Source organism: Carettochelys insculpta, chromosome 1, assembly GCF_033958435.1.
Source record: "Carettochelys insculpta isolate YL-2023 chromosome 1, ASM3395843v1, whole genome shotgun sequence".
NCBI classification, from domain to species: domain Eukaryota; kingdom Metazoa; phylum Chordata; order Testudines; family Carettochelyidae; genus Carettochelys; species Carettochelys insculpta.
In genome coordinates, this window is record NC_134137.1 from 191550185 (window position 1) to 191568944 (window position 18760).

General features: G+C 37.9%; 1 protein-coding gene across 1 annotated transcript in view; it reads right to left on the minus strand.

Moving 5' to 3' along the window:
• Positions 1–556: 556 nt before the first annotated feature.
• CXADR (CXADR cell adhesion molecule) overlaps positions 557–18760 on the minus strand; it is a 64606-nt gene continuing 46402 nt past the window's right edge. The window contains exon 8 of the mRNA XM_074997498.1: positions 557–1205. Within this exon, the coding sequence (XP_074853599.1) occupies positions 1164–1205 (42 nt within the window). The 3' untranslated portion in view covers positions 557–1163. The remainder of the gene's footprint in view (positions 1206–18760) is intronic.

Here is an 18760-nt window from a genome sequence, read left to right on the forward strand (position 1 = left end):
CTGATGAGCACACAGTGTACCTCAGGAGTGTCTCTTTGTCCGCACACAATAGCTTTAAGACAATTGTGTTCCCTCAACAATAGGCCACTGCATATCAGTCTGGTCCTTTAAGGTGCTTTAATTTAGGCTGACTGTGTATGGTAACTGGAACCATTGCAATGCTTGGGGATTATTGGGGCACTGGAACACTCCCTCTCACTATTCCTTTATTCTCCCAATCATAGTCTTGACATCAGCTGCAGAGTGAGTGGATTCTATGGCTTATTTACCACCAGAAACCCTGCCTGTGATGGGGCAATTATCCATAGCCAGCTACACCAGATTTATGGTCACTTTGCACTGTCAGAACTGTACAAAGCCACCTTAGCACAAGGGAGACACTAAAGCTAATGTAGGTAAATTTCTTGTTTGAACAATTCCATAGCTATTTACATAGTCTTTGCCATTTTTTCTACGATAAAATTATGAACAGCAAAGGCAGGGCAATAAACTGCTTAACCTATTGCAGCTTACATTTTACCAGATTTTGTTATGCATACTTGTACTATAGTTATTATAATGTAATGTTTTATTAAATATATGTCACAAGATTTACAGTCTTGGATTACAGTGTAGCAAAGTGCTTTTAAACAAATGTTTACAAAGATCATTTTTATGACAGCATTAAAACATGGTATCATCATAGCATTTAAATATACATCATGCAAGGCAGACTTCCTATCAAGGAAATAAGGCAATTAACTAACTGTAAACAAAATTCACTCTAAATCAACATTTTAATTACATATTAATTTCGTTGTGATTGGACTGAAATAAACTCAGTACCAAAGCTACATTTTTTGCCACCTGAGTTGATTTCTGTTAAATTCATCATATATTTTTACATCTACCCAGAGGCATTACTATCCTCACATTAAAAAGTCTTTAAAACCTAGAACTAGTGAAGAAAAATCCTTTAACAATCACATTGTAAACGCTGCATTAGGGATAGGTAGGTGAGATTAAAAGATAATGCTACCTTTAAAACTGAGGAGAGCAAAGTTTATAAGCTTGACTCCAAAGTGAAAATAGGCAAACAAAGCAAACAATACTTCATTTCATAATAGACTTCAGTTTCTCCACAGTTGAAATTCTTGGGATAAGTGCAGTCTGTTTCTTCATGTTCATACCACTGTTATATCACGAATCTTGTATGCAAGGTCGTACTATAAAAAACAGAATACCATTAATCTATAAGAGATCTTAGTATAGTTGATCATCACATAAATAAATATGTAGTTATGATAAACACACCTTTAGGTTTATCCTAAATATACTAAGATGCAAATTATTAGGACTGAAATCAATGAAGTTACAACAACATTACATTAGTTTAACATAGTGGAGAATAAGTTCCACTATTAGTATGTTAGAATAGAACCTGCTCCCACTGAAGTCAGAGTTTTGCCATTACCTCTTGTGCCTGAAGGGGCACGTCTATACTTCCGGGAAGATTGACCCAGAGTTCGATTTTGCATGTCTGGTAAAGACACACAAAATCAATCTGTCTGGGGTCAGCAGTCAACCCCTTGGCTATCGCGAGGACTAAGGGAGGTCAATGGGAGAAATGCTCCCGTCGATCTTCCTTTGTGAGGACAGTTGGGTAAGTCAATTTCTGATTCGTCAGTTCTAGCTACGTAATTGCCATAGCTAGAAGTGTGTATCAGAAATTGACTTATCTTCCTAACAGAGATCAAGCCTTAGATCAGAATCCTTAGTTCACCCATCAGCTAGCAGTGTAAAGGTATCAAGAATGTATTTGCTAGTATTTACCTTGACTAGTTTAAAATCACAAGCAAGAGGTCTCCCACCACCACTATTATGAAAATATTTGTGAATTTCAACTTAACATGCCTATTCCTTAATTTCACCCCATCATTCCTGGCTACCAATCGTGCCACCCTACAATTATTTTTAACTTTTTGGTGTTTATGTTATTTAAGCACTTATTTATCAAGTCCCTTCCCAGCATAACTGGCTATTTAGTCGCATTTATTTTGCATATTTATTTTAAAAGTTTCTTGTCCTTTTAGGTCCTTGATCTGTCTCTTCCCCCTTTTCCTGGTACCCTAACTGAACAGACTGCTTCAGTTGCTATCTCAATAACAATATTTAAAGAGGAACAATAATCTCCAGTTTGTGAGATCGTATTCCAAATTGCTGTTCCAGGACCCAACTCAAATCAATTACTTTTTTTGGCTGCCACATTGTTTTCAAAAGTCATGTAGATCTTTTGTATGCTTCTTGCCATTACCCCTTGCTGACTTTCAGCATTTTTTTTAAGTAACCATTGAAAAAGTCTCTTTTCCTGATTAATATCCCCCAGCTAGATCATGGAAACTTGAAATTGTCCAGGAAGCATTTTGTTGTTATTTTCTAACCTAATTTTCAAACTTATGCCCTTCTATTATTTCACATTCTTCATTATTGTTCATAACATTCCTGGATCCCATCATATTTATGAATATAATTAGCACACTATTTCCTCTTCCAAATCATTAATGAAGATGTTGACTCAGACTGAAATTTCAGTAATGCTGTACTCTGTCACTCCCCATAGATAACTTCCTCATAACTTGACAGACTACTGGTTAGAGTAACCTTTGTGTAAAATACTCCAGCTACTCAATCCATGTGAAAGTGATAAATGATTAAATTGGAATTACATTCTCAGGCTAGATTTTGCAAGGCACTGTTAAGTGCTGCATTATAATCAAACCATGCCCATTTACTTTATACCCTCTGCCTACCAGTTTTGTAAATCTAGCTGCAAAATTAATCTAATTTGATTTGTCTCTGTTCTTTATAAACCCTTTCAGGTTAGTGCTTGGGTATTTACATTTTTGCCATAATCTATTACTTTAATGTAGTACAGGTTAAATGTAGTGACTCCATAAAGCAATAATAGGATAATTTGGCTGCTCCCTTTCCCCCAACCAAAAATTTTGGAAGATTAGCTATTTGCTTTTTTCCTTATTAGAAACTTATTCGTATCCCCATTATACTTGCCACTGTACAGAGAACAAAAAAACTATTCTTACTGAAACATACTGATCTATTTATTGCTCCATGTAGTGTGTCTTTCCCCACAGCTGTGACTACAGCAACAAAAACAATACAAAATAAATGTAAAAGCATGATTGTTACACCTTTTTCATCTTATTTTAAATAAACTCATCTCTTTGGGGGAGGGACCACCCTTCCACTCTAATTCTAAACACCACGTAACACAATGAGACAAACTGCGCTTAGCTGAGGTCTTGTCGTGGTACCATAGTTCAAATAAATGATAAAATAAAAAGACACACTTCCCAATTACCAAATAATCTTCCTTCCCCTATGCAACAAAGGCAACAACTGCCACAATGTTAAACTTAGCTTCTGGATAGGAATGTAGATTCCAGAGCTGAGGACCTTCGTCAGGAATACTGTGCCCGCACTCCCTTGTATCAAACAAATCTAGAGTAAGTTAACAAGATATTTCCCTACTTTTGGGAACATTCTGCTATGTTGCATGTTGTAATTAAATGTCAGAATATTCATGATGAGCTGGGAAAACTATTGAGCTAAACTGATCTCTGATATCAACAGGTACAAACTCCATTGACTAGAGAAGAATGGGACCTACTTTTACAAGTCTACATTTCCATTGTTCCTACCCCAGCTCCCATGCAGACGATACTTGCCCCAATGTCAGTTTTCACCAGATGATGTACTTAAATCTTACATCATAAACAATCATCTACTCAGACATTTGGAGAAGTAACGATCCGTTATTCAAATCTAGGTTTTAACAGTAACAGAGAGTGAGCCGTGCTAGTCTATACACTATCAAAACAAAAAGCAGTCAAGTAGCACTTTAAAGACTAGCAAAATAGTTTATTAGGTGAGCTTTCGTGGGACAGACCCACTTCTTCAGACCATAGCCAGACCAGAACAGACTCAATATTTAAGACACAGAGAACCAAAAACAGTAAGCAAGGAGGACAAATCAGAAAAAGATAATCAAGGTGAGCAAATCAGAGAGTGGAGGGGTGGGGGGAAGATCAAGAATTAGATTGAGTCAAGTATGCAGACGAGCCCCTATAGTGACTCAGAAAGTTCCCATCACGATTTAAACCATGTGTTAATGTTCCGAATTTGAATATAAATGTCAGTTTGTCCACTTCTCTTTCTAAAACGGAGCGATAATGTCTCTTCAGTAACACACACACCTTGAGGTCATTGACAGAATGCTCCATTCCATTAAAATGTTGACTAACTGGTTTGTGGATCTGGAATGTTTTGATGTCTGTTTTGTGCCCGTTGACCCTTTGTCTAAGGGAGTTAGAAGTCTGTCCAATATACAAAGCATCTGGGCATTGTTGGCACATGATGGCATATATGATGTTAGTAGAGGAGCATGAGAAAGTGCCCGTGATTCTGTGAGTGACCTGGTTAGGTCCAGTGATGGTATTTCCAGAGAAAATATGTGGACAAAGCTGGCAGCGGGCTTTGTTGCAGGGAAAGGTTCCAGGACTGGTGTTCCTGGGGTATAGACCGTGGCTGTTAGTAAGGATCCTCATGAGGTTGGGAGGTTGTCTGTAGGACAGAACAGGCATGTCACCCAGGGCCTTCTGGAGTGTAGCATCCTGATTAAGAATAGGTTGTAGGTCTTTAATAATTCATTGCAGTGGTCTGAGTTGGGGGCTGTAGGTGATGACCAGTGGTGTTCTGTTCTTGGCTTTTTTGGGCTGATCTTGGAGTAGCTGGTTTCTGGGTATGCATCTGGCCCTGTCAATTTGTATTTTTACTTCTCCTGGTGGGTAATTCACGTTTATGAATATTTGGTAAAGTTCTTGTAGTTTTTGGTCTCTGTCACTTGGATCAGAGCAAATGCAATTATACCTAAGAGCTTGACTGTAAACAATGGATCTAGTCACGTGTGCAGGATGGAAACTAGAAGGGTGTAGATAAGTATAGCGAGCAGTAGGTTTTCGGAACAGTGTAGTACTGATCAGGCCATCCTTGGTGCCAACAATGCCCAGATGCTTTATATATTGGACAGAATTCTAACTCCCTTAGACAAAGGGTCAACGGGCACAAAACAGACATCAAAACACTCCAGATCCACAAACCAGTTAGTCAACATTTTAATGGAATGGGGCATTCTGTCAATGACCTCAAGGTGTGTGTGTTACTGAAGAGACATCATCGCTCTGTTTTAGAAAGAGAAGTGGACAAACTGACATTTATATTCAAATTCGGAACATTAACACATGGTTTAAATCGTGATGGGAACTTTCTGAGTCACTATAGGGGCTCATCTGCATACTTGACTAATCTAATTCTTGATCTTCCCCCCACCCCTCCACTCTCTGATTTGCTCACCTTGATTATCTTTTTCTGATTTGTCCTCCTTGCTTACTGTTTTTGGTTCTCTGTGTCTTAAATATTGAGTCTGTTCTGGTCTGGCTATGGTCTGAAGAAGTGGGTCTGTCCCATGAAAGCTCACCTAAAACTATTTTGCCAGTCTTTAAAGTGCTACTTGACTGCTTTTTGTTTTGATAGGTTTTAATAGGGTATTGCTGCATTTTTTCCAGTGCATATTAATTTGTCCAAAATACCATGAATCCTTAACCCTCAAGTTTTATTTTCTTCAGTTCATCCTTCCTCTGTAGGAAAATCTCTGTAGCAAACAAAGGATAATAAGAAAACTGCCTTTTCATTCCCAAAGCACCAAAATCAACAGCTAACATGAGACTGCTGTTTAGGAAATGCAGGTGATTTCACATAGCCACTAATAAATAATTGATAAATATATTTGTGCTTGTTTAGTTTACAGAAGAGACGACTTAGGGATGATTTAATAGCAGCCTTCAACTTCCTGAAGGGGAGATCTAAAGAGGAGGGTTAGAAACTGTTCTCAGTAGTGTCAGATAGCAGAACAAGGAGCAATGGTCTGAAGTTACAGAGAGAAAGGTGTAGTTTGGCTATTAGGAAAAGCTACTCCACCAGAAGAGTGGTGAGGCATTGGAATGCATTGCCTAGAGAGGTGGTGGATTTCCATCCCTCGAGGTTTTTAAGTCCCGGCTTGACAAGGTCCTGGCTGGGATGACTTAGTGGGGGTTGATCCTGCTTGAAGCAGGGGGCTAGACTATATGATCTCTGAGGTCCCTTCCAGCCCTATGATTCTAAATCAGAATTTCTAAAAATTATATATAAATAATTTTCTAACACAAATAGCTACTGAAACCAAGAGGAAATAATGCTATTTTGGACTTCACATTGATAGATAAAGACAAATTAATTACTTATTTCTAGGTTACTGGTTGCCTAAAGACAAGTTATTACATTCAATATGAACTAAGGATAGTGTTTGAAAGGAGCTAATTTCCTGAAGCTGAGAAAAATTATGAATGAAATTGATTAGGAGAGGAGAAGAAGAAAAGTGTACATGAAAACTGGCAATAGTTTAGGAAGAGTTTATTAGATGGCCACAATTCCCTAATCAACAAAAAAAATAACTTTGGTTAATGGCACATCCTGGTTGAGTGACAGAAGAGACAGCAACAACTAGAAGCAAAGATGTGAAATAGAAATATATATTAATTAGAAGTTATAAAGTATAGAAAACTGATAAGGGTAGCTAAAGACACCATGGAAAAATCTATAGATGCCAGGACTAAGGATATTAAAGACCACCTACCATTCATAATCAGAGTTTTTTCAAGATGTGAGGTCCTTACCTGTATTCTACTTTGCATATGCACACATTCCCCATTTGCTTGAAACCAGAAGAGTGTTGCTGGTAGAGTCTGTTAGTTCACTCTTGTGCTCTCTATCTTCTCACACTCTGATCCAAGCATATATAGGGTGGTTCAGATCAGTTGCTTCTGTTGCCACACATCAAAGATGATGTGACGAAGGGAAAGTGTGTGTAGTAAAGTACAGATAGATACCACACATCTCAAAGAATTCTGGTTATGGAAAGCAAGTAACTTCTTTTTCATCAAGTGCTGGTTTCAATATGTATTTCACTGTGCATAACTGACAAGCACCACTCAGAAAGCCGGAGGTTGTAAAGATCTCTGTGATGATGATAGTAGGACCACTGACCCAAAGGATGTATCACCTGAGGAGGTTTTACTAAGGTAGATTGTTGTGCAAAGCTACGAATAGAACTTTCAATGACTCTCTACGGCTGTGTCTACACTACAAAAATAACTTTGAAGTTACTTATTTCAAAGTAAGCAACTTCAAAGTTGAGTGTCTACACACACCCTACTTCAAAGTTAAACTTCGAAGTAGGGCAGTGGACTTCAAAGTTGGGCTCCTTACTTTAAAGTTAACTTTGAAGTAAGGGGAAATGCGTGTAGAGACTCTGCTGGCTACTTCGAAATAGTGCCTAACTTTGAAGTTAGTTCCTAGTGTAGACACAGCCTACAGTCAATGAGTAGCATTTCCCAAAGCAAAGCTTCTGGAAGAGTCTTTGCTCTACTGGAGTGGGCCTTCACTCAATAAGGTGGAAGAGTATATTGTAATGAGTAACAGAACAGATAAGAGTCAGAGATCCACTTTGATAGCCTTTGTGAAGATATTGCTTGGACTTTCATACATTGCACAAAACAGTCTGGGTGATTTCCTAAAGAATTTTGCTCCCTGTATTCACAGTGAACTGCTCACAGTATAATGTGATGACAAAGAAACAAGATGGATAGTGACAACCCACCTATAAAAAAGGGTGATCTTGCTCTCACTTCTTGTTGACGTAGATCCTGGTTCTTGCACTATGTGACATCAGCTGAATAAGTTGTAAGTGAAGAAGTAAGCATCTTGTACTGGCTTCTTGGACTTCTTGATCAGATGAATACCCTAACCTATTAGGGAGACACCTATAATTAACATCTTCTGAGGAGGTGGTGGAGCAAATAGGACACTTAGACTTACATTCCCTGATCTGCTCCTTAAGCTAGAGAGTCTCAGACTACAGAAGGGAACAAAACTATTTTTTTCCTATTTTGTGCCAGCCTGATACATATTTTAATGAAAGCTAAGCTCATAAAGCATATAGCTGGAGTCATCTTTTAGGCTGAGACCCACTTACCATTTGTTTTTGTTTAGGTATGGAGATCATCCTAATCTTAGTCTTAGGCTAAACATTGAAGTGTCATCTCCAGCCTTCTTTCCTTTAGGGAAGTGAAAAATATTTGAGAAAAAACGCTTTTTCTAATGCAGAGGTAGTATGGGTTCCCCATAGAAGCAAGGAGTGTATCTTCTGTAAATGGCAGTCCTTGAAAGGGAATGACAGAAAGGGTTCAGAGGGGAAAGGGGAACTCTCATACAATCTAAATGGACAGTATCAAGAATCTATTTTCCATTATTATCCACTAAATTTGAGAAAAATGGGCTAAGGTGACATCAAATCAGATCTTGGAGTAGGGAAAACCTGGAACCTGGGATAGGAGGTGTCATAGATCCCATCAACAGCACTACTTGGCAGCTGTTGCCACTGGAAAGAAGGGACAGGAGGAATATTATGCTAATTTTTTGCATCCTCTGACACTTTTGCTGCACTTCATAAGCTCTCTGGTGAAAGAAAGGCTTTGTTGTTCATCTATGCTTATTACCTTTTGTAGTATCACTTGAGAGCTGCAGTATATATCCTGAAGAAATGCAGCACTGCCTTTAGTAATTTAATGAGGGCAAGGCCTTGTCCAGTTAAAAAGTTGATTTCTTGTTTCCCTCAAAGCATAAATCCTCCAGAGTGGGCTCGTTCCTTTGAGAAAAACAGGAACAAAGCTAATGCTGGACAGCACGCTCCTTGACTTCCTAGCCTGCGGTATAAGAGAATCTGCCTGACCTGAATCTGACTGGGCACTCTGAGTGCTCCATGAATTGTTTCCTAACCTGAATTCCTCAGCTTGACAGGTTTGTGACAAAAAGGTGTGGATGATGCTGCAATGAGCAGAGATGAGAGTTTCTCTGAGGCAGCATAGGCACCGATGGTGCTCATTGCTGACCTGGAGAGGGATAGTAACTTCATTAAGTTATCAACTTTTGTAAACAGTTCTCCAATATTTATAGATTTTTACAAAAAAGATTATGTAATACTTACAGAACTGGAGTCAAGTATCAGTGGTGAATGCTGAAGGGATCCACTTCAGACCATACGGTAGTAAAAAGGAACTGGAGAGGATGTTAGTCCACATGGCCCTCTATATCCTTGAATCAGAGCATGAAAAGGAGCAGGTGTGGACTAATGGGTTTTGATAGCAAGAATCTTCTGGTTTCAGGCACATTTGTATCCTCAGTGGAATACAGAATAGCACTCAAAGAAGGTATTTGTTGTACGTATAATATATTAGCAACAAAAGAAATCAACATGGTTTGCAAAAGGAGCTGGCAAGCAATCACAGGTTTCATTCTTCAGTGGGATTACCAGTTGGGTTGATATGTAGGATATAAGACTTTGAGTTAATACTGCCCTGATAATCTATTTAAAAAATTAGCACTATGTAATATCAATAAAGCACACGTTAAATGGACCAAGAATTGACAGATCTCTAAATGTAGTAATCAATGGGAAATCATCAACTGGGGTGCTGAAGGATTTGGTGCTGAGCCTGATGCTATTCAACATTTTTGTCAGTGTTCTGAAATACAAAAAAACCACAGCTAATAAGATTTGTGGGGAACACAAAGATTGGCAGGATGGAAGATAGAGCAGTCATACAGTGCAATCTGGTCACTTGGCAAAGTGGGTCCATTCAAACAAAATGCACTTTAGTACAGCTAAAAATGCAAGATTATAGAGACAATGAATGCAGATCATTTCTACAAAAATGGGAGACAATTCTAGAAAGCAATGATTCTGGAAAGGATTTAGGGTGCATAGCAGTATGCAAGTGTACGTGAGATGCTATGGTAAAAAGAGCTAAGGAAATTTTGAGCAGCAAAGAACATGGGAGTACATAATATTTTTCTAAGTAAGGAGGCAATTTTACCTTTGTGTGGTACATTGGGGAAACTAATAATGGACTACTGCATCCAGTTGCACTGTGCACATTTCAAAAGAAAGTTGAAGTTAAGAGGATGCAGGAAAGAGAAAAAAATGTTTGTTGGTTGGAGAAAATACTTTACAGCAAGAGATTTAAAGAGCTCAATCTGTTCATCTTATCAAAAAGAATACCAAAAGGTGAATTGGTTACAGAGTCTAAGCCACCTTCACAGAGAAAAAATTACTAAGTAATAAAGGGTTCTTAATTTAGAAAAGCATAAAGACTATTGAGTAGAAATTGAAGCCAGACATTCAAATTAGAAAACAGGCACTTTTTTCTTTATAGAGGAGAAAGAACAAGTGGTGATTAACCACTGGAACAAACTACCAAGGGAAGTTTTGGATCTTCTGCCTCTTGCTGCCTTCAAATCAAACTGGATGTTTCTTCTGCTAGATAAGTTTAGAAAAAACAAAGGTAGGCATTTGTCTAACAAGTTATTGGGCTCAATACAGGGATAACTGTATTAAATGTAATGCTCTGTGATATACAGGTTAGACTAGGTAGCCTCTTCTGACCTTAGTCTCTACAAATCTAAAACAGCATCCATACTGATGAACATTTATCATGTTCTTTAGGACAAATTTACAACTACTTTAAATCAAAGCATACTGAAAGCTTTGTGGGAAGAGTTGAAAAATCCAAACTTTATGCAGTATTATGTCTCAAGAGCGTATTGATCAGACATTGAGTATGAGAGAGAATTTCAGAATCTGACGCTCTACCATGCCTATGCAGAACCCCCTTGACATCAGTGAGGCTCCGCGCAGTTGTAGCAGTCTCCCATGTGCAAATCACATTGCAGGATTAGAAAACAAGGTAGCCATTAAAGTGGGTTGATTAAGATACAGGATGCTGTATAAACACAATTCATGCATGTGCTGAAATGACCCTATTTTCATTGTCAGTAAATTATCCCTTATGCTTGTTCAGGGTGCTAACTAAATTCCCTGCCCAGACATGGAGAAATAATGGAAATTAGCCAGCCACTAAGTCTGGAAAGGCCTAAGAAGTTTTTCTTTTGCAGGGTGAGTGAGTGTTGTGTGTTCTTTTGTTTTTTGTTTTTTTTCCCCCCAGTTCTTGATTTTTGCAGTGAAAAAAACCTCTAATGGACTTAATAAGGAATGAAAAGAGCATTTCTGTCACTTTTACTGCTATGTACATTTCATTTTTAAAAATTTAAGCATAATTATTTGATGTGTGTGATATATGTACTCACTCCTGAGCAACATGAGGGCTGAGCCTACAAGAAACACAAGGAAATGACCTTGCTCTGACTGGTAGCAAACTTTAAGCTGTACTAATTAACTGAGCAGAATTTATTCGTTCATCAGTTTCTTAGATAACTAGACAGCTTCATCCTTTCATCTTAAAAAGAGAGAGACATATTTTCAAAAAATCAGCCAAGTGAGAGACTTGGCATGATCATTATAAGTACTGTGTAGCGTACTTTCATTTTCCTAAGTACAACCATCTCATCAGATACATTAAGATCTGCCTTAGGAATTTACATCTTTCCTGAAAGAGCAGCAAACCAAAAAAAACAGTTTCCACAGACATTAGATGGCTCCAGCCTTGTCGAGGACATCTGACGCTCCCATGTGTTAGTACAGTACATTTATTTTACATTTTACCTACAATACCACAAAGTCCACCTAAATCAACTGGGGGTGGATTGACCTCAGAACACCGATGTCCACTGTAGTGTAAATGTAGCCTTAGAATTGATTGGGTTTCAATTAAATTCAGATCTAACTTTAACAACATCCTCTCTTATATTTATATCAAATACATTCAAATTACATGGCATTTTTCAGAACTATTTCTCCACTGCAATTCCTTAACTTATGTCCCAAGATACTTTGTCTAATGGTATTGTGCACACCTGCCTGAAGACTGCATAAGTTTAAACAGTCTGTAAATAGTTTTTGCATCAACAATTTAATGTGATCAAATGAGGAAGTTTATGTACCAATCTGTACTTTTTCTTTACTGTATCTTCATGTAATTCAGCTTTCCTTCCAGAAAGATCATTTTATCACTCTTGCAATTGATAGGAATTGCAATAGGTTTTTTAATTCAATGTTTTCAGTTTTGTTTATCTGGGTTATGATATGTAGTAGGTTTTAAAATAATCTGGAATCTGAGAACGTAGGCTAAATTCTCTCTGCTTTACCACACAGATAAGAACACTATTTAAAGTGATTTACTACAAACTGACAATTCATAGCAAGTCATAAGCTAGCGTGGAGCACGTTTCAATCACTGGTGTGTGCATGAAAACACTGTTTAAAAAAAGGGATAAAACAATCAGAAATAACTGGCCACAAGAGGGCATCCGTTTGTCTCTCACCAAGCCATATTATGCATGAGTATACTTGTACATGCTGTGATTTTTCAACATGTTAGAAGTTACTTTTGAAGTGGGGAAGGTAGGGTATCAGAGGAAATGATTTTTTGGAATTATAGCATTTTTCACAATGTCTATTCTTTTTACATGGTTTTGACTAATATTCTTATTTCGGGGGCTTTGTGTAGGGAATTGTGAATTATAAAGCTGACAAGGTAGAGGCCTGATCCAAAGCCCACTGAAGTAAAAAAAACTCTTTTCGTAGACTTCAGATCAGGTCCTGAAAGTTCTGTTTCATCAATCATTTTTCTCTCATCGTTTACATGGAGGCTACAGTTAGAGTAGCGAGTTTTCCCAACAAAGCCCCGGTTTGACAAAACTGGTGGAACACCCACACACAAAATGTGTTTTGTTGACAGTTTGTCGACAAAACTCAGCACTTTCACTGGCAGCACTGTGCCTGTCAGCCATGACGCATAATGCTGCTGTCAATAGATTCTGTTAACAAAAAAGCTATGTGAACACTGTGGGGGTCTTCTCTTGACAGACAGAGCATCTGGAACAATGGGCAGTGCTTCCGGATGCCTGCTTTGTCAAGAAAGCAGCTGGGCAGTCCAATGGCTCTGTGGACAGAGCCAAGCACTCTTCTGATTGGCTTTTGTGCATGGCCGCACTCTGTCAACAGAACTTTTGTTGGGAACTTTATAATCATTTTAAGAGCTTTTTTTATATCATGCTGTACTATGCATGACGACACAAATTTTGTTGTCAAACATTGCATAGCTGTATACAATTTCGTAAAACACATGAAGATTGTTAAATCAGTCTAGTCAACAGACAGAGCTTTATGTTCCAATGCCAGAAGAATAAAAGAGACCGATTTATGATCTCCAAAATACTAGTTCTACCTACCTCTGAATATAACTGTAGGTAACTTGGAAGCAAAAAAATGTTGCAACAAATAATGAACTATTTAAAATATTCTGATACTGCAAAATATTCTTTTCACATTATACTTAATGACCATTCTAATTTATATTATTCGTACTTTGTTCAAAGGGATATTTAACTTGAAAAAAATACAGTTATGGATGAAGACATCAGACATGCTACAGAGACTTAGTGGGTACGGGAATTTATTTTACTGGACAAACTTCCTTTGGTGAGAGACAGGAGCTTTTGAGTTACACAGAGCTTCTTCAGGTTTGGGCAGAGTTATCTTTCCACCATTCTATAAAGGTCAAACTGTGGTACACAGACTCCTTAGGAAAGAAGTAGCTTTGTACACAACTGTCCTCTTCAGCCAAACATTGAAGAACTGTGAGTGGCTGGAAAGCATGTTTCTCTCACCAACCAAAAATGGTCCATTAAAAGATATTACCAGGTCCACCTGGTCGCTCTTATCTCTAGGGGCCAACAAAGATACAGCTATACTGCATACATATTATAGTTAAGGTGACATGACTGACATAACTGAAAGAAGCTTGTGAAGGAAAAAAAAACCTATTTGTTTAATTTGCTAAATCTCTCTCCACATTCCACGTATAAGCCAGGTCAAGGTTCCAGCCCCACAACTTGTTTTGAAGGCAAACAGGCAGACACTAGTGCCTGAGTGGAGCTCCGGTGAAGTCAGTGGGACTTTCCATAGATGCAGGAGACCAGAAGCAGGAAATTCAGAACTATTTAATTCCTTCTTGAAAAGAGCTTTTTGAAATCTCAAAGGAACAAAATACAAACAAAACCAAAAGCAGCCCGCATAACAGAACATTGGTCATACTATATATTAAGGTTCTGTTTGTAGATGATTAGTAGAAGTTAGTTTTTTTAGTCATGAGCAGTATGTGTTACAGATTATAAGTACTTCAATAGATGTTATAAATGGTTATATGCCCTTTATTGTAAGCAATTGATTAACTGAGTTGGATACTAATAAAGGAACATCCATTTTTAAACGCTTCCACTAATTTATTAACCTTTTTAAAAACAACTGATAAAGTAGAAACTTTGTTTTTTCCTAAAACCAGGGGAGTAATGCATCCTCTTCAAGCAACTATTAGTTTTTTAGAAGTCTCTTTAAAAAAAAAAGTCTCCCATTAGAATATAATCAAGTATGCTGTCTAAACATACAGATTCAGCCACAAAAAGCATCAAGATGAAGTTACACAACTTAATGCTTTAAATTTTATTTTAAAGTAATTTGGTCTAGAACCGCCTACAAATATGTTTGGAACTCAGATACTGTAGCACTGAATTTATGCATGTAAACCAGAAAGTAAACTAAAAACTAAAATTATCTAAATTATTTTCTCTGACTAAAACTAAGAAATAAATGCCGGAAACAGAACATATAAAAACAAGTAAATTAGGCTTTTAATTCACTTTTAACAATCTGAAATGGTCTATATGTTACACATGGAAATGTGTTTAATTATTCAACCAGCATCCTTTAGAAGAGAGGGAAGATAATTACTGGAAGGACAGTTACTCTAGCTAAAACATAAATGACCACTACTGGCAAGCACAGAATTCACATGACTGGTTTATATTTCGAGATCATACTAAAGACAGGGCAATGGTAAATTATTTGTAAAACATCAAGTACCTATCTGGTACTCTATAAACAATTGCTGAGAGCCACACACAAAGGCTATGTCTATACTAGACATAGAAGTCAACCACTGATGCACAAAATTTTAGCTATGCCAATTGCATAGCTAAAATTGGTTTATATGTGCTCTACTTCTATGTCTGCCCGCATGGAGGAAGGTCGATGGGCGTGTCTCTCCCGTTGATCTTCCTTATTTCTTGCCACTCACAAGGAGTCCAGGGGTCAACGCTGACCCTCTGGGAGCATCACTTTGTACATGCACAAAATGAAACCCTGGAAGATCAACCCTCAGCATGTCGATGTTCTGCTGTAGTGTGGCTCTAGCTAAAGTAGTGAAACAACATCTCTTCACTGGAAGTAGTGGGAGATGCAAATTGTTTGGGAAAAGGTGGCTTTATCTGAGTTTCCTGGGCTTGTGTATGAAGGGAAATGGCATGCTGACGTAGCAGTCAGGTACAATGATTGAGAAGGCTTGTCAGTCTACCTTTCTCCTCTCGCATAACCATCCAATAGCCTTCTACATTACCCATCTACTCAAACAAGTTGAAATTCCTTGAACCCACTTCTTTATAGATTTTTTTAAGTATTACCAAACATATATTAGAGACCACTTTCTTGTTTTCTGGAACTTTCCTAGCTTTGAGGCATTCTGATGTATTAAAACATACTGTTGCTACTCTCCCAACCTTAAACCTATGATGGACAAAGTAATACTCTGCAATAGTCCCAAGACCAACAGAGGCACCAGTTTGAAAGTGGCCATATCCGTTTGTATTTAGATTATACTCTTACAATGCATGTGTAGGAGCGTGATGAGACCAAGGAAAGGAATCGAAGTCACTTTGGCTCACTACTACCTTTTTTTTTCCCTTTAAATTTAAAATGGGTAATTTTACTCTTGCTATTTCATATTCATAGTGGTTCATCTAAGACTGCCACATTTTATTTTTATTGAGGGAAAACTATAGTGCATGCATACCGGACAAACATTAATATATTTTAAATGAAGCATTTGCATAGTATTACAAGTTATTGTACACTCTAGAGGAAATATTTCTGCTTTCAGCAGTTATGGGATTACAAGTGATAGGAAAGGGCATCTTATTTACTCACATAAAATATACATTGCTGGCAGCCACAAAATTAGCTTTTGACAGTGCTTCACAAACCACCAGCTGTGTCCCACAGATGTCATCTTCTTTAAAAGTCAAAATTCAGTTTAGTTACTAGCCTCATCTCACAATTTCTGTGTTAGTTGCTCAATTCCCTCCTGAGCCAGACTGATGGTAAATTGAAACTATAGTAACGGGAGAGCAGATACAAAAAAAAAATATATTTGGCAAGTGCATACTTTGAAATGAGCCCAGGTATTTATCTGCCATCGATTTTGACTAAGGAAATTAATGACACTGGTCCTGTTCAATTTCCACAGGTTTTAGCAATTTGTACAGTAAAGATGAAGATCAGGATCAGAGATAAGTGTCAGGAAAGTTATAACCATACAATGTTTTGCCAGCACATCAATGTTGTTCCTGCATGTGAGGGAAAAATACAAAAAACAAAAAATACCATATACACTTCAGGCTGTCAAACCTATTCCAGTAACATATCCTGCATAGGCACTAAGAAAAGTGCTTTTGTTGTGATAGGCAATGTCAATTGGGAAGGCGATGTTACTATGTTGATAGAAACCTGTAAGATATGTAACACAACTTAGTTTAAACTAAGTCTGCATCTTAGTGGCCTTGTCATCATGAAAGTTTAGTGGAAACACTAGTGTTCTGAAACTATTCTACCAGTTTCTTAAGAACAATTTGCATAGAATTAATTAACGAGTTTTAGTTTAATGATCTGTTCCACTGAGCATTTAGGCCCAGATAAAGGCTGCTGTCTCTGAACTCCAATAATGTGCTTTAAAACTATTGGCTAAAGATTCATAAAATATAATGCAGTTTAGGCCCTGGTTACCCTTCTCCTAGTTTTCTATCTCAGCACAACTGATACAACTAGATTTGGCATTCACAAGATTTGTTCATACAAGGCTAGAAATGGGGATTTTGCCACGGCACTTATTTCACTCAGGCTGCAACCACACTACACCTCCCTTTCGGAAGGGGCATGTTTGTACTAATTTTGGTTTAACTTATGGTACCAAGTGTGTAACAGACATTAAAAATAAATAAGATGTTGGAAAAAAATCAGTGCTTCATGAATGTAGAGATTTCTATTTTTTTCCCCCTTTACTGAACTGCTGCTTTTCTTAGAAAGTGGGATTTCTTCTCTTGACTAAGGCTGCTTCTACACTCACCCACTCCCGTCAGAGGTGGCATTGTAATGAGGCAATTCAAAGCAGGCTAATGTGCATATTCATTGCTTCATTAGCATAATGGCAGACACACAATTTTCAAAGTGTACAAAACTAGGTAGGAATAAGGGAATGTCAAAGTGGGCACTTATTTCAAGGCTGCCCCCCTCTACACTGTCATTCTGGAATTTGAAGTCGGCACTTAGAAATTCACGTGGCCACCATTACTGAAATGATGACATGGATGAAAACTCGACTGCAGAGAAGGCGGCTTCCAACACAGGGAGAAAGTGCAGCTCAAGTGATCTCATGAAAGACTGCCTATACTGAACAAAGGATGAGGAATGAGAGTATCAGCTTCTCACTTGGGCAGCCTAGTGATGGTGCAGTTTGAAGGTGTATTAGTTAACAAAACTAGAAGCAAGAGTACTTAAGAGACAAGAGTACCCAGAAATTTCAAGACTATTCAGAGGGCAGACAGACTAAGATGGGGCCTGCTCTATTCTGTCTCAAGGAAAAGCAAAACTGGACATCACAAATGCCACTGAAGAAATCTGGGCACTGCCATACCCATGCATCTTCTACCTGTCCAAATGGCTGTTGCTTTATGACGTATGTTTACCTACAGTTGAGGCAGAAATTAAACTGACAATCACAAAGCAGCAAGATTGTAGGAAATGCAGCTAGTCAGGAAAAAAAAAAATCTCATAAGCAGTGATTGCTCCCTCTTCCTACTAGGCGCAGCCATTGAGGAAAACCTTTTGATCCAAATTGTTAAATAAGTATCAGCAATATTTAAATTTCCATTGCAGGATAGGTATTCTAGAATTATTAATTGCACTGGACATGTTTTTCTGATGACTCCTTGTTTCATCCATGACTTTTTCCAGAAATATCCCTCATCTCCACCTGAAGAAACTGAGTTACTTTGGAGGTGGCTTATAATACTTGGTTAAAGGACATACGATCTAGCCTGTTTATGAACATGTTAATATCAGATCAGTTTTTCTTCAACTGAAACTTGTTAGTTTTAGAATGCTAATTTTTCAGTTTCCTTATATCCTGTGTTAAATGTACAGCTTACTTAATTTCTGGATATATTAAAATAAAGCTTTTCTGTGCTGAAAGGACAGCAAGGACAACTATATGGGGAAAAACAGTAAGGCTATGTCTACACTAGCCCCAAACTTCGAAATGGCCATGCAAAGGGCCATTTCGAAGTTTACTAATGAAGCGCTGAAATACATATTCAGCGCCTCATTAGCATGCAGGAGGCTGCAGCACTTCGAAATTGATGCGGCTCGCCGCTGTGCGGTTCATCCAGACGGGGCTCCTTTTCAAAAGGACCCCGCCTACTTCGAAGTCCCCTTATTTCCATCTGCTCATAGGAATAAGGGGACTTCAAAGTAGCCGGGGTCCTT